Source organism: Panulirus ornatus, chromosome 50 (assembly GCF_036320965.1).
Source record: "Panulirus ornatus isolate Po-2019 chromosome 50, ASM3632096v1, whole genome shotgun sequence".
In the NCBI taxonomy this organism is placed as follows: domain Eukaryota; kingdom Metazoa; phylum Arthropoda; class Malacostraca; order Decapoda; family Palinuridae; genus Panulirus; species Panulirus ornatus.
Genome location: NC_092273.1, coordinates 9,458,503 through 9,484,079, shown reverse-complemented (window position 1 = coordinate 9,484,079; position 25,577 = coordinate 9,458,503). Strand labels below are relative to the sequence as shown.

Below are 25,577 nucleotides of genomic sequence, written 5' to 3'. Positions count from 1 at the left end.
CTCTTCCGTGTAGCGCTCCACCTTCGCTCTGGCAGCAGCTTTGTCGCCCTCAATCGCCTTCGTCATGGTGAGCTGACACGCCATGACTATTTGAGAGAACAGGCGAGAGACAGTGGTCGACATCAGGGTATGTCCCGGGTCAAAGCGCCACAGGTACAGGAGATAAGCCACAGGCAGGGGGTACAATAAAGCCTTAGTCGTCTTCATGGAACCGATTAAATCGGCGAACTTGTTCACTTTAACCTCGGCAGCAGTATCCTCTAGCTCAAACAGAGACACAAGTTGAGACGAGTAGGATTTAATGGCCTCGGGTGTCATAGGGCACAGCTCAGTCTGAAAACAGCTCAGGTTGTGACCTTTGGCCATTTCCACAAAGGTACTTTCGGTTCCAGAACGAGCCGTGATGACGATTCGATTGCCTCTGAGACTGGTGAAAATATCGCTCAAAATTCTGCTACCTGCAGGTGTGGGAGTTCCAACATCCACGAGAAAGAGAATCGTGGCTGTTTTAAGTACGTCGTGAATGTCTAAGTCTGGGAAGTCATTGAGCGTGACGAAAAAGACGTGCTCCCTCAGGTATTGTTTCCAGGATCCGGAAGCGGCTATGCTACTCATCGTGCAGTACACCACCAGATCAAACTCGTGAAGCTTCGAGTACAGGAGGCACTCTTTGGATTTCCACAGATGCAAGAGGTAGTGGCAAACGCAAGACTTCCCACTCCCTTTCGGGCCAGAGAGAACAACCACAGACGGGTTTTCCTCGCCGATTCCGAGAATGTCTGTGATGTCAACAGTCTCCTCGGTGTTACAAACTCTCACGCGTGAGTAGAGCCGACTCACTCCCGTCATTACGTAACGTCTCCTCATCAGCCACTCCCCTAAGTCCAGGACCTTCAAGTTCGAAGCATGGGAGGCCACCTCCTGCCTGGACTCCGTCAGCAGCCTGCCAAACCTGGCCTCTCTCAGCAGCTGCACAATACGTTGTCCCTCAAGTTGAGCCCCCTCGTCCAATTCCATCAGCCTTATCGTCTCGATGTCGTTGGATATGCGATATATGACGCCACTCTCATCCTCCTGCAGAGCTTTGTGGTCCCTGCGGAGCCTCTTCAACTCCCTGGAAACTTTGTTCGTCACAGCCTGCCTTTCGTTTAGAACGTCCTGCTTCGCAATGGCATCCTGTTCGGCAGAAACATTCGAGTCTAATCTATTCCGCATTTCCTTCTTGGTTGAGATAACAGAGTCGTACGTATTCCTCAACAACTTCTCTAGCATACTGTCGATCTCCCCCTCACCGCTGTGCCTAGTTTCGATCGCGGCAAATTCTTTTATGACGCTCACCAGGAGACTGTCGTCGGCGTCTGGGGCACCGTCCTGGCCGTTTAGTACACTGCCACGCCCATGCAGTTCGTCAGCCAATGAAAAGTTCCCAGAATCTGCGTGGTCTGTGACGTGGGGCACAGCACTGTTGCCAATGGTTCCACGGGAATAGTTATGCCCCGCCCCAGCACAAATGTCTGTGCTGGCAACCGTCTCTGTTTCCTCTGACTCTTTGCTTTGTGATCTGGAGTAAACCTTGAAAACTTTGTTGTTTTTTAGCTTAGCTTCTTTCAGGTCCCTCTCCGCGTCTTGGAGTTCCTCCCGCGTTTTGAACACCTTTTCGAGGTGGTCTTCGTAGTCCTTTTGGGCGCGTCTGAGCCTCTGCTTCGAGATGCGCAGCTTATCTGCCTTCTCCTTGATGTGCTTGGCAGCCACGTCTTTGCAACACTGAAAAACGATTGACATCAGCTCGCTCAGTGTGTTACTGAGATCCCGAAGTCTCAAGGCGAGGTATTCGTCATCGAACTCCAAGTCGCGGAAGCAGACGACGAAGGAGAGACGTTGCAGCCGTTCGACGAGACGTCGGACTCTGCCTGAAAGCTGTGAAAAGACCTCTGTGAGTAGCAGGACAAGCACCCTCTCGGGCAGCTGTTTCGGGTCCAGCTCGGAACTCAGCAAACCGTCTTGGCGAGAGTCGGGGATGTGGAAGTTGCCGAGAGGGCACCCGTTAGGATCCTTCAGTGCTTGTCGGGCTTCTACGATAACGCTTGAGAGCCTCACCTCTTGTGGTGGCGATACACCCACGTCCGCGTCCTCCGCTGGCGATATAACACTGTTAACCTCCTCTGCTGATGAACCAACACTGCTACACTTGGCTTCTGACGGCTCGCTCCATGCGGCCTCTTGCCTTAATGAAACACTGTCGGCTCTTTGTTCTGGTAGCGCCAAGCCGTCGACCACGTTCTCTGTTGATTGTGCAGCGCTGTCTGCGTTTTGTGATAATGACACGGTGAACTTCACCACGTGCACTGGTGATAATACACTGTCAACCGTTTCCGTTGGTGGTAAAACACTGTAAACCTTAACTGTTGATGGCAAAACACTGTTAGCCCTTTCTATTGGTGATAAAACATTGTCAACCCTTTCTGTTGATAGTATTACATTGTCAACCCTTTCTGTTGATGATACTACACTGTCAACCCTTTCTGGTGGTGCCAAAACACTGTCAACCCTTTCTGTTGATGGTATTACACTGTCAACCCTTTTTGGTGGTGGCAAAACATTGTCAACCCTTTCTGGTGGTGGCAAAACATTGTCAACCCTTTCTGGTGGTGGCAAAACACTGTCAACCCTTTCTGGTGGTGGCAAAACACTGTCAACCCTTTCTGGTGGTGGCAAAACACTGTCAACCCTTTCTGGTGGTGGCAAAACACAGTCAACCCTTTCTGGTGATGGCAAAACACTGCCAACCCTTTCTGGTGGTGGCAAAACACTGCCAACCCTTTCTGGTGGTGGCAAAACACTGTCAACCCTTTCTGGTGGTGGCAAAACACTGTCAACCCTTTCTGGTGGTGGCAAAACACTGTCAACCCTTTCTGGTGTTAAAACAACGTCTGATTCGTGTTGTGGCTGTGCAACACCTGCGGCCTCTGGTGACAGAGCAATCCTCCTGGCTGATGGTTTACCATGGTCTACCCTTTCTTCTGATCCAGCAATAAAGTTGGCTTGCTGTTTCGATGGTACAATCTGGACAACTTTTGCTGATGGTAAAGCCTCCTCAGCTTGTTCTGATGGTGCAGAATGAGTGGCAGCTTGTTTTGATGGTGCAGAATGAGTGGCAGCTTGTCCTGATGGTGCAGAATTGGTGCCAGCTTGTTCTGAAGGTGCAGAATTGGTGATAGCTTGTTCTGATTGTGCCGAATTGGTGGAAGCTTGTTCTGATGGCGCAGAATTGGTGGGGGCTTCTGATGGTGCAGAATTGGTGGGAGCTTGTTCTGAAGGCGCAGAATAGGTGGGGGCTTCTTCTGATAATGCAGAATTGGTGGGAGCTTGCTTTGATGGTGCAAAAGGAGTGGCAGCTTGTTCTGATGGTGGAGAATCAGTCACAGCTTGTTCTGATGGTACAGAAGTAGTGGCAGCTTGTTCTGATGGTGCAGAATTGGTGGCAGTTTGTTTTGATGGTGTAGAATTAGTGGCAGCTTGTTCTGATGGTGCAGAATTGGTGGCAGTTTGTTTTGATGGTGTAGAATTAGTGGTACCTTGTTCTGATGGTGCAGAAATGGTGACAGCTTGTTTTGATGGTGTAGAATTAGTGGTACCTTGTTCTGATGGTGCAGAAATGGTGACAGCTTGTTCTGATGGTGTAGAATTAGTGGCAGCTTGTTCTGATGGTGCAGAATTGGTGGCAGCTTGTTCTGATGGTGCAGAATTGGTGACAGCTTGTTCTGATGGTGCAGAATTAGTGGCAGCTTGTTCTGATGGTGCAGAATTGGTGACAGCTTGTTCTGATGGTGCAGAATTGGTGGCAGCTTGTTCTGATGGTGCAGAATTGGTGGCAGCTTGTTCTGATGGTGTAGAATTAGTGGCAGCTTGTTCTGATGGTGCAGAATTGGTGGCAGCTTGTTTTGATGGTGCAGAATTGGTGGCAGCTTGTTTTGATGGTGCAGAATTGGTGACAGCTTGTTCTGATGGTGCAGAATTGGTGGCAGCTTGTTCTGATGGTGCAGAATTGCTGGCAGCTTGTTCTGATGGTGCAGAATTAGTGGCAGCTTGTTCTGATGGTGCAGAATTAGTGGCAGCTTGTTCTGATGGTGCAGAATTAGTGGCAGCTTGTTCTGATGGTGCATGATTGGTGTCCACTGCCTTTGACGACACACTTTGGATTTCTTGCCCTGATACCGCAGCGTGGTCGGCCTCTCGTCCTGACGATGGCGTGACATGGGCAACAACCCCTTGTGCAGACGGCACAAGACAGCAGCCCTCTTTTCCCGAGGGTGCAACTCGATCGGTGGTTTGCGCTGATGGCGCAACGCTAGCGATCTCTCCCCCAGGTGGTGGTGAATATACAGCCTTCTGCTCCGATGGTGCAACACGAACGACTTCCAGGTCTGATGGTGCAACACGACTGCAACCTCCTGGAAAGGGGCAGTGTTCGGGGATCGGCACGACCGTAAATCTAGCCGCGTGGACAGGAGCCTGTGTTTGATGATCTGGATCGTCCGAGATCTCGCTTGGGGAATCTGGCGCCGTGTGAGGGACGCGGTCGGCCTCCATCAGGGACAGCGGTCTTACGGCGACGTCCGTCCTCGCGGGTCTCTTCCGCGATGGTCGTTCCCTCCGTGTGCTCCTTCTGCCTGACTTGATCAGGTGGCAGCCTCCGTAGACGAGCGTCGCGTCCTCGCGCGGACCCTCTGGTTCCTGAGGGACACCGGACGTAGCAGCGACACCTGCGGGCGAACTGGGCGTACTCGAGTCGTCGGGCTTGTGCGTGACACACCTCACACCGGGGGCGTCTACGAACCCGAGCTGTGCTTCACAGAGCAAGTTGACCACGTCCTCTCTCCTCCAGCCAAGGGCGTGAACGCAGAAGTCCTGCAGCGACTCGTAACTCCTCCCACGTCCCCATGCCTGGTACAGTAGGCTAAAGGCCTCCTCGTAGCATCGTCTGCTACCCCTGTTCACGGCTAGCGTAAACTTGACCAAATTCTGTTCGAAATCGCCACGCAAGATCGTCTCGGCCATGATCGTGTGATGAAGTATGTCTTGACTGGCACTTCCTTGCGGTTCCGACGCTCACAACTCTCACACGTCTTTCCTTATACAGCAAAGTCATCGGCATTCACGCGCAAACATCACCGAGCCTCGAGCGAACGGCTTGAATGTTTACTTCCACAACGCCGGGCGGCCTGGCAGAGCGACCACCATATCCTTACACTGGAAGACACACAACTGATAGACCCACACCGTGAGTGAGCACACACACACACACACACACACACACACACACACACACCCTCTCGCAACCACACAACCGGAAAAGCGCCACCACACCACAGGATACTGGCCCTTATGAGTGAGAGATATGGAGATTACTCATACGCACGATAGTGGACTATACATTACGTACACACCGAGACAAAACAATACACAATTGCATGAACAAACATGGACATGCATACACAAGCACACAGCAGTATAGGGGTAAACTCAGACACACACACACACACAAACACAAGAGTCACGTCATCACAACATGACTTACATTAAGCATATTACAACCTTAATAGCTGGTGACACTCCCCAAGTCTAGGGAAATACCAAGCCAGGCAAGGATCTGGATAACAGATAAACTTCTGTGTCTATTTAAGTACGACTTGGACCATGTTCATCAGTTGGGAACATATCTTTATGTCTATACATACATACATATATATATATATATATATATATATATATATATATATATATATATATATATATATATATATATATATATATATATATATATAATGTCGAGGTAGGTCGCTCCACTTAGTTCATCCCCTGTGGGCGTTGAGTTAAGCAGACGACACGACACACCACTCAACCCCCCCAGCCGAGGTATTTAATCATAAACTCTCTCGAGACAATGTCTCCCACTGACCTTGTGCACTGTGAGTCAAGGGAAATACCATGAAGAGGTAGGTGGGTGCTGCTGCTCGTCACATACACAAACACCTGCGGCAACCGGTCAACCCAAGGTGCCTCAACAGTAACGTTGACAAAGCCGAGCGTTCAATGCAACTGGCAATGATGTCAACAGACATATGAAAAAAAAAAAATTTCCCCCGTTCTTCCGAGTGAGTGTCGCTTTGTCGTGGAGGGACGCTCCGGGTGTTGATAAGCGGGAGGAGTTGGGGATAATGGATCACCACCTCCTACGGGATTATTTGGGGATTACATATCACGGCACGATTTCGTCCGATCGCGAAAGCAGTTAAAGGGCTTCCCACGACAGCAACAGACACTTCACGGGATTATGCACAGACGTGCACGGCGTCTCAGCTGCTGCTGTGGCTTCTGCTGTTCAACCTGCCACTGCTGCTGCTGCTCCCGCTGTTGTCAACTTAGATCAGCGGCGTCTCGACCCCCCGCAGAGGACTGGAGGAGGAAGCGGCATTATCTTACCGCTGATAATATAGGAGGGAAATGCCACACCACAGCCATGTATGTAACAGCGCAATACGAACAGCGGTTTTCGTCACTGACCGTCACGCCAGGCAGAACCATCACACGAGCAAGGTCTCCCCCACAATTGTGACATCATCATCATCATCACCGGTATTAAAATAACACCACATCCGTTGTCTCTCCTGACGGCGCCATTCAGACAGAACTCCCACATCCACCAACCACGCCTCTCGTCAAACAACTAAGTTACTCCTCAGGCATTTAGAACACGTAAAGCCTAACTACCTAACCTCACACAATCCCAAGGATCGAGATGACGTACTGCCACTCAACTAGTATAGAGGAGAGCAAAAAAAAAAGACAATAGGAGTGGTTACTTACGATTACGGTGCTTCATATCAAGTAGAGAGACACCAGGTCGGCAGTAAGGGAGCTCCTCATGAGCACCTCATCCACTTCGACTGGTCATTCGCCTACGACTACACCTTCCATCTCGGTCTCGACAATCTTTTTTTTTTCTCAGTCGCAGGATTTCCCAAGCGATCGATAAATCATGAGCATTTCTGGTCATCATCCCACTTTTTCAGATGTGGATTATCCACAGGGAACAAAACTGATCAAGTCAACGACTTAGAATATCAAGACTCGTCAGAAATGTCTAACACATACAGGTAATAGTTCCCAGGACGCGAACAAACCTCAGCCTGACACATGCACTGGCGTCGGGTGAAGGTGATCCTTGATCTGCTGCAGTGCGAGGGACGAGAGGCGGCTGCGGGTGAGGTTGACTTCCTGGCAGCGGCGCCTTAGGCTCCTGGTGATGACCACCACCCACTCCAGAGAGTCGTCGGTGATACCATACAGCGACAGGCACACGGAGGCGGAGGTAGGGCACTGCAGGGGTGGAAGGGTGCGAACAGGTGTAGTAGTGGTGGTGGCGGCCGGCAGGTCTAGGTAAAGGTGCAACGTTCGAAGAGCTTGGCAGGACTTCACGCTCTCGCTCAGGGCGATGAAGGCAGTCAGGGAGGAGAGGTGGACATGCATGGTGTGCAGACGCTTCATGGAGGCCAGGGCGAGTGCCCCTTCCAGCCCTAGCTTACCCCACAGCTCTGAGACGCTGCTGGCTTTACGGAGGGCCTTCAGGAGTGCGTCCTGCTCCCGCGCCTCACTCATGCTCTGCAATCCTGGAGGAGGAGGTACCACGACATCAACGTCGGGCCGAGATAAGAGCATATTGATGACCTCCTCAGGAGCCTCGGTCGTTATGATAACCGAACGAGGCTGGTACACTCCGTGGGTCACGAGCCGAGACACGGAACCGGTGTCACTGTAGGATCCGCGAGCTGGTACCTTCCAAGTGTGGCTTCTTGCCAACGCGTCCGAAATGGCTCTCTTCAGTTCTTGCGACCACGCCCCCTCACGCAGAAAGCTTTCCCATGTACAGTAGTCTTCCGCGTCGACACCGGCACACTTCACTAACCTCACTATGTAAGTCGCTGTGGCGGCTCTTAAAGGGTGCTTTCTCGACGAGAATCCACAGAGATACTTGAGTACATTCAAGTACCTACCGCCGAGTCTCTCAACAAGTGAAAGGGGTAAAACATCTGGCAAGTCAGGCTTGAAATAGATATGTTTGGCCCTTTCGTGACTTAGCACTACGGTAATATCGCAGGCATGTAACATGTCAATCAAACTGGGATGGAGGAACCTGTGCTGGGGCTTAGTTTGGTGGGCGTCAGTCTGACCGAAGCTTATGAGGAATGGGAAAAGGCCGTCTGCGTAAGCATCAGATACCTTGAGGTCTTCTCTAGTGTCATGCCTTGCGTTTGGTACCAACGCGGATCCGTTCTTAAACATTCTTGACGCCACGTGAAATAATTCGTTCATTGTCTCCTTACTCTTCCTGCTTATTTCTTTTTTCTCTGCGACACATAATACCTGCATCTTGGCGCGCAGCTCAGACTCGCAGAAGGCAATCACCTCTTCGAACAAATGCGACACCGTCCGCACACCATTTAGCTTCCTGGGTTCCTCCAGCCAGAGCATTATCATGTAAGCCAATGGCAGAGGATACAGCAGCTCCTCTTCTCTCTTCTCCGACATGAGCTTCTCCATGAACTTTTTCACTCTGTTCTCAATGTCACCTAACTTATCAGAAGCGCACCTGTGGTGCAGACAACTAACGGGCTTACCACCGCCATATATGTGACCACAGGTCCTGGAGGATGGTACAACTGGAAGTCTTCCTCGTTGAAGATGACCATGATGTTTCCCGAACTTGTCTGTCCCCGTCAAGTGTTCTGGCGAAAGTAAAACTCCGAAGAAATCAAGGCACAGGGCCTTCAGTTGAGATCCTGCCAGAGGCAGTATGTCAGCCATTAGAGGTTTAATTTTGAGATTCCTGAAGATCTGTAATGTTTCCTTCGTCTTCTCCGGTCGTACCGTCACGATCACCGTACTTCTCCCCAAAGCTGTGATCAGTTCCTCGACAGCTGCGGCGACGCCTCCTGTTCCCCCGGACGTCGTGATGTCTATAAAAAGCAAGGTTCTCAATTGCTGAAGAGTGTCTAGAACCTCCATGTCTTCCAGACCAGCCAGGGCTCTTGGGAATACGTTTCTCCTTACGTGGTGGAGAAAAGAGCCTGAGCGAAGGTTCCCTGATGTTAGGGGTAGGAACAGTTGGAATCCTGATAAACACCTTATCGACGGGGAACCGATACGCCACTTGTTAAATAAATACCGACGCAAGCACGTTTTGCCAGACCCCATCGGGCCCGAGAGGACGATCGCCTGAGGCACTTGGAGACTGAAGAAATCGTCTGCTGTGGTTATCTCGTTGGTGTCGCGTCTCCTGATGAGTGAGTACACCTTCTCGACATTCACAGTGGTGGCCCTTTTGGTTAAGAGCCATCTGCTGACGTCGTACATGCCAGCGTCGCCCCACGCGCTGTGTGACAACAGTTCGGACCTGCCCACCACCTTCAGTCGCTCCCTCCGCTCTTGCCGAAGGCTGGAGAGTGTCTGATGCCACTCCTGGAGGTCTTGTTTGCTGACATTCGTCCCGCCAATGTAGTTCAGCTCATCTATGATATCATACAAACTACCCATATCGATCAAGTTCACGTATAGTTTCTTGATCCCCTCAATTTGTGCCGCTAATTCCATGTTTCGTTCTCTGTACATGTCGAGCCGTCGACCAAACTGGTCTAAAGTGTTAGTTTTCTCTAATATATAATTCAACATTTTATGTACAGACAACGAGCTGCTGAGGTCTGGGACCTTACCCTGGACGATGTTGAGCAGATGATACGTCAGTTCCATGTCTGCAACCGCTCTATCGAGCGGTGCGAAACGAATGATATCCTGAGCTGACATTAGTTCCTTATGCATCGCTCCATACCCTCGTTTTAGCACCACTCTTTCCTTGAACAGAGACGACAGCGATTCCTCCAATAATGTTTGACAATACCTTAGCACACTGTGCGCCAGGTCTTTCTGCTTGGAGAAGAGCTGGTCGAAGTCCTTCCACAAGTGCTCCCTGCTGATGATGCGAGATGGATCGTGGATGGCCGTCAGCGTCAGCCTTCTCAGATCCTCGACTGTTTTCGCCACGTCCTCGCCCAGCCCGGTCCACACCTTCGTCAGAAGCTTTATGTTCAGGTCCGCGCCGAAGGGCGCCTTAGTGGGATCTGCCTGCAGACTCTGCCTTTCCCTATCGGTGAAAATACTTCTCATGTCCGACCGTCTCCACTTCAGCTGTCTAGTGCAATACTCCCGCACTGACCTGCAACCACGCGTGGTACATGTGAGGAACAACATGGCGACCATGGTCTCAAGCAGTGACTTCGTTGTCACGCCCACCGCACGAAAGTACCGAACTCCCAGCTCCTCCACGTCGAACTCCCTGGCGTTCAGCCACATGTCGTGAGTGGTTCTTGTATCCAAAACACTTGTAGTCCATAAATTTCTTAACTAAGGCTCTTGTTACGTGCACTGTATTAAGAAAAAATCGAGACGATTTTAATGTGTTGGTGAGGCGCGGTCCCTCGGGCCGTGTGAGGGCGACGCCCGCACCGCTCGCTGCCTCAAGGCCTTATGTCTCCGACACACCAGCACCATAATCCATAACCTGCAATCTCATCAGATATCTGATAACCCTTATCATATCGAGACTGCAGTGATAACCGTCCACTTCAGGGGTGTCTCAAAAGCAATTAGAAAGTATAATAAACGTCGCTAATGAAGCCATGATTTAAACTTCGAACGTTAGGTGTGCTTCATAGACGGAGACTTAACTGAGTAAACTAAGATAGCCATTATTAGTAATCAGAAGCACCAAGTTCTCTCTCCCAGTATGACTCAACCTTCCTCTTAGAATCGGCTTATCATTTCTTTCAGTAGTAGCTACTCTTTTTACATTTCTATCACCGTGACAGATCTTCTCATGGTTAACACATTCATCGTAAGGGCGTAAGCCAGACTTTCTTAAATACTGTCCAAAATTTTCTTCACTTCCAGTAAATCTGCCCAACCCTAATCAATAAAAGTTTCACAACAAATCAACAGAAAAATTCCAACGGATAACAAAGACGTGGAACAATGTGTCAGTCAGGCAGACCCTTATATCAACCGTCCATGAACATGACGCACCTCAAGCCACCGCCATCGCTCACCACGTCAAAAAATTACAATAACAACCAACAACAATGATGATAATAATAATAATAATAATAATAATAATAATGATAATAATAATAATAATAATAAAATATAACAACTAGTATCAACGTTTCACTGACCCAAGTTCAGCCAAAGAGTGAAAACATACAAACGCATGACTAACACTTCCCGTTGGGGAGAACCTACTAAAGTTGCCGCAGGGTGTCCTTACCCCCTGCTGTTGCCACACTCACACCACATCCACTTCCTTTCTTCCTCGGGAAGCGAAGACGAACTTTACAGATCCTTTCAGTATTTCAACTTTTCGTTTCTTAAGCGAATACAAAACACAGTCAAAAATATTCAGTTTTAAGAACAACCGTGGAATGATTAACACGAGTTGTGGTTGAAGAGAACGCGTTATGAATATCAAGTTTAAGAACTATGTAATGAATGAGTCGTGGTTGAATGGACTCAGCTACAGGAAACCGAATGAATACTTAGCTACTTACCTCGATCAGGGTGTGTACTTGTCATTAAAACTAATCACTAATCAACAAACTACGATACTCTTTTTTTACGATAAATATGTATCATGTATAAACGAGTCTTAATTTAAACGCCGTTCCATCAACATTAAGAAATACATGATCAAATTGCAAATTCATGACTGGTGATAAAGGTTTCGTTAAAAGCTTACAAAAAAAAAAAAAAAGGAATCCAATTCGTTGAATATTAACCTACATACAATCCAGTGATGAGTGAATTTGACCGTGAATATATTTGGCGAGTTAGGCTATAGAAAAGTCTACGGTTGAGTATTCACCGAGATCTTCCGTGGTTTCAAGTAGGTGCTATCCAAGCCTTGGACTTGCATGCAAGCACCTCCTCTAGACTAATTCTTATCGGCAGTTTATGAAAAAAGTGCTCTGCATATCAGAGATAGCCATTGTGGACTGAAACCAGTATCTCTGACAGGGAGAAAAAGGAAGCATTTTTCTCATCAAGGGCGGATGAAAATTAAAAAAATGCTATTGCTATCCGCTAGATCTGTCTGAACATGTACGAGCTGGAAGCAAGCAGAACAGCTAAGCTGCTAAAACTGCCTGATGGTGCTGGTAAACAAATCAAAAACTGGTAAGTTAAAATGGTAGAAACTGTGGTCAAGGTTAACTATATAATGAACTCTAACGACAAAAGGTCGGCCATATCAACTGTAACATTAGATACTCAATTGTCTTTTTCCGAAACTACGATTCTCCTTCAAATTACAATAACGACGAAAAATAAGATACCATAATCAATTTATGAATCTTATATTCTACAGCATACCAAACTGACCAAGTCCTCAACTTTTTAAGGAACTAGTTGCTGATTCAAAAACCAAACCTCAGTATCACATTAAAATATCACCCTCTTCCATATCAATTTTTCTTATAAATTCTAGAAACCATACCCATTTATCAGTGAATAGAACCATAAACTTGACTAAACACCTTTTGAGGAACGAATGCGACTATGCCAACGAGTAAATGCATTTCAGCCTCATCCAGCTATCACTTCCAGTGTCAACTCGCCTCATATCCACTATCAGCTCAACCTCCAGCACAGAACCACCGCCAAGATTAATAGATAAACGAATCGCTAAACATGTTAGCGTTTTGTCTCCAGGAATAAACCAATTACAACGCAAGCCTCGCTTCTATGCGTTCAATAATTGCTAAGCATAACTGAAACTGTATTATATCAGTCTACCACCATTTTCGATCTAATTTCCTTAAGGAGGATGATGTGAATACTGGCATCCATCCAACTTTCGTGGCACTTAATTCTGCAGAAGAGGACCCATAAACCCAACCCCATATACCCAATCCTACAGGCTGGGACACCAAATTCCCTGAGGCAAATCTGCCAGTTGTCTTATCTTACTTTTCCTACCTGTAACTAAGTGCTGACTGTTATCACGAACACCATGACGCTCCCTACTATCACAAGTTTAAACCAGAAAAAAAAAGAAGTCTGGAAAGCATCAATCGCATTCTACGAGGTTGAATTTGTTCATCGTTTAACCTCGTCACTAAAGAAAATGTTAATATGAACCATGGGGATGAATATGGATAAGATTTGGAAAATGACAACGGTACAACTCGGCATACGAAAACACTAAACAGCAACTGTTACTCCCGTTGGCGGGAGTTGGCGCCTCGCCGTCGGGGTATCATGCGATATTCAAAAGTCGTCGAATTCCCTTCACGGAATCTCAGAGCAAATATTACGACAGATAATCTATGAGCTTCTTACTCTTGAAAAATCATGCGTTAACCGCGCAAATGACCTAGCCACATACAGTTTCATTTAACTAATGAAGCCATTATCAAAACTGAAATGTGTAACTATAAAACTAATGAAATACTACCCTTGTACATATAATATCCTTTGGAACTCCTTGTGTTACAGAATGCTGTTAGAAAAAGACTCTGTTATTACACCACAGCCACCAAAACCTTGATACATGATCCAGCAGGTAAGTATATATTCAGTAAGCTGCTCATTTCCTATATTTGGCCAAAACTTGGATATCTTTCTCACAGATGGTCATCGCATCTTTAGAAACACTTAAGAAGGTCCTCGGGAGGCAACAAAGATGGTACCGGAATTGGAAAGCTGACTTAAAGGGAAAGACTAGAGGCCTTAAATGAACCCCCATCATGGACAACAGAACAGGGAAGAGTGACATTACTATAAAACATTAACCTGTTTGTTGATGTAGATGGAACTCAATCTCCAGAACATGCTGGGATAGAACAACCGGAAACCATAACACGAAATACAAGACTTGATTTACTAGAAACAAAGTTAAAAAGTGCTTCTATAGCACAACAGTGGTGGATGAATGGAATGCACCGAATGAGATTATAGCAAATTCGGACAGCAGACAGTTTTTAAGAAGCTGTATGACAGTGCAGACTGTTCAAGACGAGACATCGCGTGGTCGTGAGTATAGTCGATACGCTAGCGAGTCTGCAAGCGTTTAAAATCACATTATTAGAACAATTCTTCTGGGTTTGTTCTTTTAAAAGGCGCTGCTTTCGATAAAAATACAACTGAATTCTACGCATGTAATTTAGAATACAAAATGTATCTAGTGAAGAACTGTACTGTCCAAGGCCGTAAAGGGACCTGCTAGGCTGCTACGAGGTGTTTGTGGTCAGTAACCATGATGGCAGAGGTCAGTGTTACGTCTTATCTGCCAGTTATCTCTGTTTTTCCTGGTTTGCTATCTATTAACTTATCTAGTCTGCGAATCTGTTTTCTCCTACGCCAATTTCTTATGCAAGTGAAAAGCTTTTCTTCACACAATTTAAAGTTAAAATGAAGTCACAATAAGCTCATTTGGTTATATTTCAACTCAGCTGAACGAATTTCATGTGTGTGTGTGTGTGTAGCCACAGAGAATTTTTCCTTCCAGGATGCAGGTATGGGGAAATTTTTCTCCCAATGATATATGCGTTGGGAAATTTTCCTTGCAGAATGTAGGTGGGGATATTTTCCTTGAAGGATGTAAACGGAAAAATTTTCCTCTCTGAATGTGGATGCGAGGGAATATTCTTTGAACGATGTTGGCGTGGGGAAATATCCCTCCTAGGATGTGGACATGGGGGAATTTTCCTTCTCATGAAAAGGCCACACATAAACTTTGCCAACAAAGTAATTATCACACCTCGGAACATTACAAGTTATGTGCAAACATCCAGCCAAGGTCTTGGATGTATTAGGTAGAGTTAGAGTAACTTACATACTTGACCGCTGCCAATAAGCTGAATAACTCGGGTAGTAAATTAATGGCCCTTCCCATGACCCCGACATATTTAACGTACACAATACTTGGCAAACTGCTATGTCACATGATTATTGTGGGGCCACTGGCAACTCAAGGATAGGCCGTTTTGATACCTATTTCTTTCCCTATTCCTCAAAGCTATAGGAATCTCTAACTTATCTTTCCTAATAACTAAGACCTGGCAAATTACAAAAACAAAATTTTCATTTCCTCCAAAATTTGTTAACACTTTCCCTTGTCTCTTCTTTTTAACTTTAATTAACCTCGCTCTATTTCACTGAGGCCTGACCTTCATGTGAACTTTAGTCCACGACTGGAGCCTCCAACATAATAATAATAATAATAATAATAATAATAATAATAATAATAATAGTAATAATAATAATAATAAAAAACTGTCATACATCTCAAGGATAGTCTTGGTCAATATGCGATATGATTACTAGCTATTTTTACAACACATCAAGTTGTTTCTGTCTTATGAGGAGGGGGTTTTATGATCGCTGGGCTTCACAAGTGGAAAACACCCCATGTTGATGCACAATGAGGTAACAAATACAAACAAACCCACACATATGTAAATGGAAGACTTTTTTCGTCTTTTTTTGTGATAGCATTTCATGACTCATATTCTCCAGGAAATAGTAATATTACCATTCATCTTATATCTTCAAAAATTTCATACATAAAAGATACATCAACTATGTCTTCCTTGTGAATACTTAAATATTGCATCTGTACTCACTTCCAGTTTTAAAAAAATAGGAATCTTTTATGTCCTCAAATCACTTTCCAGTCTACAGAGGGTGATAGGTATTTCTCAGCTTTCAAACTCTTTGTGATTCACTTCCTGCATGAAGAAAGCTGAGGATGATTACTAGTTCTTTCCACCTCCCGTTAAGTCTTTCCCTACACAAAAAGGACCATACATCTAACCTGTTTATTCCTGTCTTTTACGAACAATTTCTTATGTGAAAAACAGTAAGCACAAACCTGTACTTCTCAACTGCTCTAAACAACTTACCTGAGTGACAGATGTTCCAGGAGGAGTGTCCTCAGGGATCGCCTTCCTGTAGAGGGGTCGGTCAAACTGTGGAGCGTGGTCATTTACGTCAGCCACATACACAACCACGGGCACCTCACTGCTCAGTGACCTCTCCCCGAGATCAAAGGCCTGGGTTACAAGGCAGTGTGTTATTATTCATTAGTTTCCCCTATCTAGTTGTTAAAATCATACATAACCTGACTCCATCAAAGAAATAAGAAATTTTGGAACGTGTAGTTTATGGGCACTACAGAAGAAACCTAAGCAAAACATATGTTTATTTATGGACTTTTTAAAGACTTGGAAGCAAAGCAGAAGGGCACTGATGAACCTAAAGACTAATATTATGACTATGAAGTCATACAATATTAAATACATTGATAGTCAGGAGATCTATGAAGATTAAGGAAAATAAGGAGAAAATTGACATAAAAATGGAAAAAACATTTATTGAAATGAACAGAACCTTAGCAAACCTCACCTAACATCCTCTACCATCAGGAAATTAACAGAACCTAGGAAAACCTCACCTAACAGTTATCTTATCTTTGGTTACTTTAAATATAGAACAGTTTTGGTCTCACACTTACATCCAGTTTTTGAATGAGTGCATTTAAATACTTTTTGGTGTTTGTGTACCTGATTTACATAAACCACACCTGATGCTGCCTCAAGTGAGACAGCTGGGTATCAAAAAGAGAGCATTTCTAAGTTCTGGGGTTTGCCACTGGCTGCTTACTTTTATGAAAATGAAACACTATTATAACAAGGGATATGGATACTGTACAAAATTACTTTTCATGGCAAGAAATGAACTCTTGTAACAAATGACAGCCATTTGTATATTCGAGACTCACTTGGACAGTGCAATATACTCACTCCCACATGATCTTAATCTGTAACTACTTCCTCACAGTATTTTACTTTTCAAGAATCTCACTAATGCAAGATATCCTGGACTACACCACTCACTAAATACACTTCCAAGTTGTTAATGAAATCCTACATGGCAAACACTGTTAGCCAAAGGAATACCAGCAGTTTCATGCTATATGATTTTGATTTCTCAGAACACTGAATCTTCAGACAGCACAACCAACTAAATTTCCAGATAGCAGAAACAAAAATCAGTTATCTGCTTTTCAGTTACAAAGATTATGAGTTACACTAACAACTCAGGTGAATGCATACAGGAAAAGGTATTCTGGTCTATGAAGTAATGCTTTGAACTGTATTTCTATCAGACCTCCAGGTAGGTGACAAGCATATGATTTTCTAATGGTCAAAAAATATCAACAATGGCATCTGGTACATATGAATATTAACATTCTTGTGCAAATCAACTAATTTGGTATAAGCCATTTGAAAGTTGGGGTTAACAGGGTGAGACTTTTGAAGGAATGCTGAATGTGTTAGATGACATGGTGGCAGATGTGGGGTAGATTAGACTTGGAGGTGTGTGAAGTGAGAGTCATTTCAGGTGGTCTGATGAAATAAGGGATGTGGTGAAAGACTTGCATACGATGAAATGAGGCAAAGTGACTTAAGTGGATGGGACTGGAGTTGATTTCTTAAGATAGGGGGTGCCTATTTGTTAATTGGATATAAGATTTCCAGAGTATGTATGGCCCTTAGGTGCCTACAGTTTGCCAGAATGCTCGTATAGTGCCACTGTATAAAGGTAAGGGGTACAAAATTGAATGATTAAATTACTGAGGTGTAAGTTTGCTGCAAGTACCTTGTAAGTTTTATCTGAGTGACAATTGAGAGGATGATGGTGGAGCATCTGATTGGGGAGGAACAATGAGGTTTCAGGAACAGTATAAGATGTGCGGCTCAGATGTTTGCTTTGAAGAATTTTTATGAGATACTTAAAGAAAAATACACTTTCTACGTGGCATTTCTGGATCTGAAGAGTCTATATGATAAGGTTTACAGAGATGCTTTGTGGAAGATATTACGAATACAGGTTGCTGGAGGAAAACTTCTAAAAACAGTGAGGCAATAAGACAGTACAGCATGTGTGCTGATAGGAAGAGAGGAGGATGAGTGGTTCTGTAGCAAATGTGTATGAGGTTACCAAAGCTGTTTAACCTGTTTATGGATGGGGTCAATAAACACAGGTCAATAAGATATATCATCCTAGTCCACTTATAAAACTGTAACTAAAATACAACTGTTGTACACATTCTGATATCACAAATAAACAAACGCTAATGCTCCATACCTTTATGGTGAGATTAAAATATCTGATATCTCCCTCTTGATCTATGGCCTCAAAATCAAGGGGTGCTGAGGGCCTAATCTCTCCTGTGAGTGGATGGATTGTGAAGTTATTCTTGGGGTTCCCACTCAGGATGGTGTATCGAACTTCATGGTTCATAGTCCCTAGATGAAAATAAGAACAATGAGATGAGGAGGTAAATGTGCAAATCTAGTAGTACACAAAACTACCATGTAAACAAAGCAGGGTGAAAACTGAAGACCAATATTACTTCTATCACTCCTTTTTATTCAAAAAAACTTATGTATGAAAGGTGCACAAGATAACTCCCTAATGCACTGCCTCTTTATCCTCATGACCTATAAGCAAATCTTTCCTTGCATTTTATGCGAGATGAGATAAATGATGTTTGTAAACATTCTGAAATACTGATGGTTATGAAAACAAGGTAAATATCTGTAAGAAGTGTTCCTAAAATGGAAAGAGTTGGTCAAAATATATAAAAAGCATGAAAAAGAAAACTACTAATCTAAATATTTTGCTAAATATAAAGTTAATCTTTAAAGCCTCTGGTATCTTCATAAATGGAATGGAACACCAAAAAATACTTATATAAAACATTGTTTCAGTAAATAATTTATATACTTTCATTCTTTTTTGCATAATGGGGTTTTTGGTAAATAAAACCCCAATGGTTTAGCTACCAAATAAAAACGTTACATAGTTTCTTGGAAAACCCATTTAACTACTCTCATTCCAGCAGCTTTTACATGACCATCACAAAACACTTCCAAAATTAGTTACATCCTAACAACAAGGAACCTTTCAGATTTAAATCTGTTTCAACAGAGTTACATCCTAACAACAAGGAACCTTTCAGATCTAAAACTATTTCAACAGAATAACTTCATCTGAAAATCAAGATGGAATGAAGTGGGTAACAATTAATCATCTGACTTTGCTAGTGTGTTCTTTGTATCACAAAGTTAGGTAGGCAATTAAGAGAATATTATAAATTGGGGAAAGGTAAGAAAAATATTTAAAGGCACAACAACTACAATTACATATGGAGTGATTGCACATGAGACTATCATCAATCCTGCAACTCTAATGTTCATGAATGATGCATCTGGAGTGCTGCTGAAGATGAGAGGTGGTTGATACTAGTTTTCTGGCTAGAAATGGTCAGAAGATGAGTTTCAAGCATACTACAAAGTACGCAAGTTGTCCCTACTGTGTGATATCTATGATATCAGCACTGAGTTACATTAAGGGAATCAATAAGAAAATGATTGAAGATTACAGAGTAGTCTTCTTAATGCTGCCTAAAAGAAGAAGACGTAAGGACAAGAAGAGAGCCCTGAAAACTCTAGTATTAAAGACTTAAAAGATTTAAAGGTGAAGAACACCTATCTGTGGGTTATTTGTATAAAGCATTATGTTAAATCAATTTGGAAATTTCTACAATAAAAAAATATTTCTTATTGTTAAGAGCAATATCAAAACTGAAAAAGAAACTTACCCAATAAAACCCAACAAGTGTGACTAATGTTAGTTCATCTTACAGTCTTTTGGACAGTCTATCTATGGTAGTTTTTAGGAAGAGATATCAACTGTAAAACTATCAGTTCATAACTGATGGAGCAGACATATCACCCAATTTGGGAATGTCAGTATGTTAAGCTTCCAAGAGGCTGAGAAAGAAGCACTGGACAGAGAAAGGCTAAAAAGCATAAAGCAACGTACAGAACTGAAGCAATCAAGTTTTAAGCAGTAGAAGGAGCACTGTTTAAACTAGGAATTCTGTTGGTATTAGGGAGTCCAAGGGTACACCACTGTGGACAAAAAATTCAAGGGTTAGCGTATGGGTATGATTACTGAGATTGGGCTGAGGAGGGTAATCACATCTAAATATAATAAAGAATGAATTTTCTGAATAATGGAACCAAGGTGATTACCTTATCTTGAGATGTTGTTGCATTGGCATGTAATAGATAGTATGAAAGGATTGGGTTAGTTGTAGTAAAAAAATCAGCATGATTTGTTGCTGTTTGACCAAGAATGAGACCACTATATTTTTTTACACCACTGATAGTCTTTAGCTTGATTTCAGGCTTTTATATATGTTTTACTTAAGTCTTGACTGGGGTTCTATTTCTAGTGCTAGCATGTAACTTGTATGAATTCCTGAAAGAGAGTTCGAACCAAAAAAGGCTGTCTGGCAAGACTAGACTGTTAGGCAGCTATTGTTCCATTTCAAGGATAATTTGTTGCAGATACATTTTACCACAGGTGAAAGCAGTGATTTGAAGTCCACCTCCATCAACTTCAATGTACTTCTAAACACTGGGAGATTAAACATGGCAATGCTTGTAAGGAGTATGGAGATATTTCAAAGCATAAGGCAAAGATCTGATGATGCTTTGGACGGAGATACAGTAATGGTGTAAAGATAAGCATATATGCAAAGCGCCAAAAATGATAAGGAAAACAAAAATTGTGTGAAGATCTTTGTATATGTTAGTAGTTACTTGATATTTCATTGCATCAGTATGACTCATGTAATTCCACACTTATGGTTTGTTGAAAAATCAAAATTTTCAACATGCTTGTGGCTTACACTGGGCAAGTCATCCTCTTCTCACTCGTTTCTCAATATTACTACCATATCACACATAGGAGCAACGGGTTAAAAATACTTTCTGTTGTTACCTACCATTAAGGTCATTGTCTCTGGCACTGACAACAAAGGGTTCTGGAAAAGCATCTGAATTTTCTAAGAGGCGAGCTTCATACTGACGCTGGAGGAACACTGGTGGGTGATCATTGACATCTTCTACTACCACCTTCAACACCACAGAATTCCTGTGAGAAAGGGTTAGCAGGCACATCATCTTTTACAACTCCTAAATATCAGAATATGGCATAATAATTCATTTTGGTGGATTATAACAACTTCTATAACAGTTAATAAGCCTTATAGTCATCAATAAAATTTAACTAACATATTCCATGCCAAACCTGTTGCCTCTGCCAAGATCATCCCTGGCCTCAGCTGTGAGGTAATGCTCAGCCACACTTTCCCGGTCGAGTGCTCCTGACTCCTTCAAGACTATCACACCTGTCTCTGGGTTCATCTTCAGCCTGTAGGTAATGATTATTGTAGATGCTGAAACATGTGCTAATCTCATTCATTTGTTGTATGTGTGCTCAAATGTAATGAAGTATCTGATATCATTTACATTACTAAAACATAGCAAGTACAAAACTGGAAGAAATGTTATCACTAAAAAATGCAACATCTGTCATCAGAAAATTTTACTTACATCTTTTTTAAAAAATATTTGGGATAAAGACATCAAGCAAGCATGGGTACTCACTTATCTGCTAAAGCACCCCTCAAGTCAGTGTATCTGATGCCCTGAGTGCCAAAGTTACCACTGTCTGGGTCCCTGGCCTGCACCCATGCAACTGTTGCCCCCAGTGCTGCATCCTCTGGGATCAAAACCTAGAAAATAAAATGAAAATCAAACATTAGAACTTTCATTTCACTCTGATGTACCATCAACAGAAAACTAAGACACACCAACCTTTCAGTGGGAAAGGCTGGGAAAAGAGTCTGAAATCCAAAATCATAATTTTCACCATAATGTATTTCAAACTAGCAATGACAGTATAAGAAAGCCAGCTCCTAACAATAATACTGTTTATGATTTATCAATTAATTTGGCAAATACCAGATATGCTTTTAGATTTACTGCCGGTAGAGTAATGAGCAAATGAAAAAAATCTGGATTATATCCATACTATTCAATTCTTAAACACATCTTAAAATGCTTACAAAATCAATGAAGCATTCAGAATGGGAAAGGTAGACAGTACGTTTACTTTCCTTGCAACATTTTATTTGTGGACTAACCAACCTAACCTATGTAGTACAAGAACAGTTTCTGCAATCATGGAGATTTCCAAAAATATCTATTATGATGTGTAGAAAAATGATATCTAACTTTCTCTTGAAAAATCTGACAAGTCCTACAAGAGTTCCTTCATCATGAAAAATGAATCTTTCTCAAACTGCTGACCAAAGGAACCTAAGAACCTCTAAGTGTAACACATTCTCTTCTACACAATAACTCAATCACATATGGAAAGCGAAAAGGATATGATGGGAAAGAAAAAGTTTTTCATTTAAGAGTACTTACAACAAGATTTTGCCTAAAGACATTGATAGCTTGCAACACACTACAAATAGTTGATGAGGTACATAAAAACAAGTTTTGTGAATTACATGAAGTGTTATTTGTAAGACTGAGACAATGATATAAATGCCAGCATACCATATGTGGGTGAGGCAGAAAGAAAGGACTTGGACCAAAGGAGTGACTTCACAGCTACTTTAAAATGCTGGTTCACCGAGTCGTCACTCTTCCTCCCAATAACCAGACTCGTATTACTGGTAATGCTATCTCAGAGAGAGAGAGAGAGAGAGAGGAGGGGGGGGGGGTTGAAGAGGAAGGAGAGGGTAGGATTGAAACTATCAGACCAAACACCCTTACCTTACCCCCATATAGGAGAACCTTGATCCTAGCCAACCTCAAACCTATCCTAGAGATAAACTATAATTTGAACATACTGACCGAACTGCCTAGACATTTGGTTTAATTATCCTTCCAGGAACTATTCAAGTCCATGATGATGCGCACAGGTAACATGAGTTGACTGGCACTGCGCATATGCAAAAGGTGGGTTCTTTCAGTATAAAATTTCATTTAATTCGTTTTATGTTTCAGTACTGTCTATAAAAAAATAATCATTGAGAAATAATAAATGAAACATGGTAAAATATACGACGCCTAATAAGCAACAAAAGATTACAACATAATGAAACATTATTGACAATAAACACAGATACAGGTAAAAGCTCTCCTCAGACGACTCCCAATGGATGGAAGTATTTTCCAACGAATTTTAAGAATCCTCTTCTTACAACAAGAGGCATTTCTAGGAATCTCGATAACTGCAGCAACTTTATCCGAAAAACTTGAAATATCGGGCAAAAATATGGTGTAAAGAAAGTAACCCAATTTCTAAATGAATATACGAAAATAACTGATAATGTAAAAGTCAAATCCAAGTTCTAGACCAAGAAATGCAATGACAAATTTCTGCTTTTAACTCAATATCATAAAACAATGGCTTCGGCCATCTATCTATCTATCTGATGACAAATTTCTGCTTTTAACTCAATATCATAGAACAATGGCTTTGGCCATCTATCTATCTATCTGATGATCTAAAATGATAAGTCCGAAATGACTAAGAGCATAACAATACAGTTATGGTCTATGGACTTTGGCACAGCCCACCGTGGTCAGAGATCAGTGAGGCCACCACTAAATAGGGGGTTCAACAAGGAGAGAGCCTTCAATGCAGATAGGAGGTTCAGGGAGAGGAAGGTCTGTGATGAGGGGGAGGGTGTAATGCGTGAGAGTTGTGGAAGGGGAGGGCTGGGGTTGTTGGTCTGGGGATGGGAGCGTCGGGCAATGGGTTGGAGAAACGGGGAGGGCAGTTATACAGGTGGTGGTCAGGTTGTAGATGACCCTGCAGGAGGTGGGGGGGCTGGGTGGAATGGATTAGGGTAGTGCATGGGGTGGGGGGAGGGTTGAGGTACGGAAAGGCTATGCAGAGGGTAGATGGGCAGGGGAGGATCGTGCAAAATGTGGGGACCGGGAAAGTGAAGGGCCGTGCAGGGGATGCGGGTCAAGGGAAGGGAGGGACTTGCAGGGAGGAGGGGGTTATATAATGAAGGCTGTTGATTGCGTAGACACATGTGTAAGGCCATTAAAGCGCCCTAAATTATCAAAATCAAAGCTGGAAGCTAAGTTTAAGGCCGGCCAGAGACTCTAGTTTCTTATCAGTGAAGAACCTAGTAACAGCCTGTTATGGCTCATCGAAATGATCTTAAAGGGCATTACTGAATGACACCATACTTACTCCTTCTGGCGATGGATGAGTGATTTTTAAAGAGATATTCTCCGCTATCCTGCCATCCAGGATAAGGAAGGAAATCAAGACAGACAACTCCTCAAGTGACAAGATCAACAGAAAGTTACCCCTAAACTAACCTCATACTGGTCCTCGCTGAAGATGGGGAAGTTGTCGTTTGTGTCTCGTATGTACACGGTAACCAAGGCTGAGGAAGATTTGGGTTTCTCAGCAACAGTCTCCCGCGCCACCACCGTGAAGTTCACCACTAGAACGGTTAACATTAGTTCAGTACACACTATACCCATACGTATAACTAGTTTCTTATAGCTCATGACATGGAAAGACTTAATGTTTTAAATCACCTAGCAAGACAAAATACGATTAAATACTTTCTTCTTAAACAAATATTAATGATAACAAAACGTGTTTGACGTCGTTTCATGCTGATTTCTACTGACACTTTTTAACTTACCTTTAACTTTTTCATAATCCAGAAGAGAAGGGTTCCTGACTCGGATCAGAAAGGATGCAAAGTTGACTCCCTCAGGCGGTGTAACATCGAACATTCCACCATCACCCTCCAGGAACATCCTAAATGTCCCATTATTCCCCTGGAGTTGGCGACAACAAAAGAAATATTAACCACAACACGAATACACTCCATTACTTGACAATATCTATCCGGTAATGTGACTGATAAAGAATAAATTCATGATCTACTAGTCTCTCTTAAAAAATATAATAGAAAACGATATCTCAAGTTTTGCTGTAGTGTGTGCATGTAACAGTAACTTATCTAATTCTGTGTACTAACCTTGCATGCTGTGATCAGGTCTTTATTCAGCCAACAACTTAAAGTACACATTTACTTATCAAATTCCGCAATGTAAGTAATGGTTATACTTTCTCCTCTAAATCATATAACTTATTTTCGACTTATTTCGACTTATTCTGTGACGTATGTATATCATAATCTCAATAAATAGCTGAATACTTATATACGATCTATCAGGTTATTTACACATGACTTTTCGATTTACAGTTGGTGAAAAAATCGATGTAATGTGTACAAAGTGATTAATAACAAGAAAACATTCACATTTCCGTAAGTCTTTAAAGAAACCCGGTGTATTATATATTTTTCTTTTTCAAATCTATTGCTTTGCATATTTCTTAACTTTTTACAAGAAATCTGACTGCCTGTCATTTTCTTTTCACTATACTTACTCTAATGTTTGTATTACGCAATAAGCAATGTTACCAGAAAAATATGAAACCTGATTTACTTACTGAAAGGTGCATTACAGTACATGTGGATCAATGACATTTGT

General features: G+C 43.1%; 1 protein-coding gene across 6 annotated transcripts in view; it reads right to left on the bottom strand.

Annotated features, from left to right (window-relative positions):
- The window catches only part of Cad88C (cadherin 88C), a 313,587-nt gene that overhangs the window by 27,735 nt on the left and 260,275 nt on the right, over window positions 1–25,577 (bottom strand). For all 6 annotated transcript variants that reach the window (XM_071691381.1, XM_071691383.1, XM_071691384.1 and 3 more), the window contains 7 exons: window positions 24,719–24,857; window positions 24,384–24,511; window positions 21,636–21,763; window positions 21,277–21,399; window positions 20,972–21,120; window positions 18,259–18,419; window positions 16,011–16,160 (listed from right to left, as the gene is read on the bottom strand). In XM_071691381.1, coding sequence (XP_071547482.1) covers window positions 16,011–16,160; window positions 18,259–18,419; window positions 20,972–21,120; window positions 21,277–21,399; window positions 21,636–21,763; window positions 24,384–24,511; window positions 24,719–24,857 — 978 coding nt within the window. The remainder of the gene's footprint in view (window positions 1–16,010; window positions 16,161–18,258; window positions 18,420–20,971; window positions 21,121–21,276; window positions 21,400–21,635; window positions 21,764–24,383; window positions 24,512–24,718; window positions 24,858–25,577) is intronic.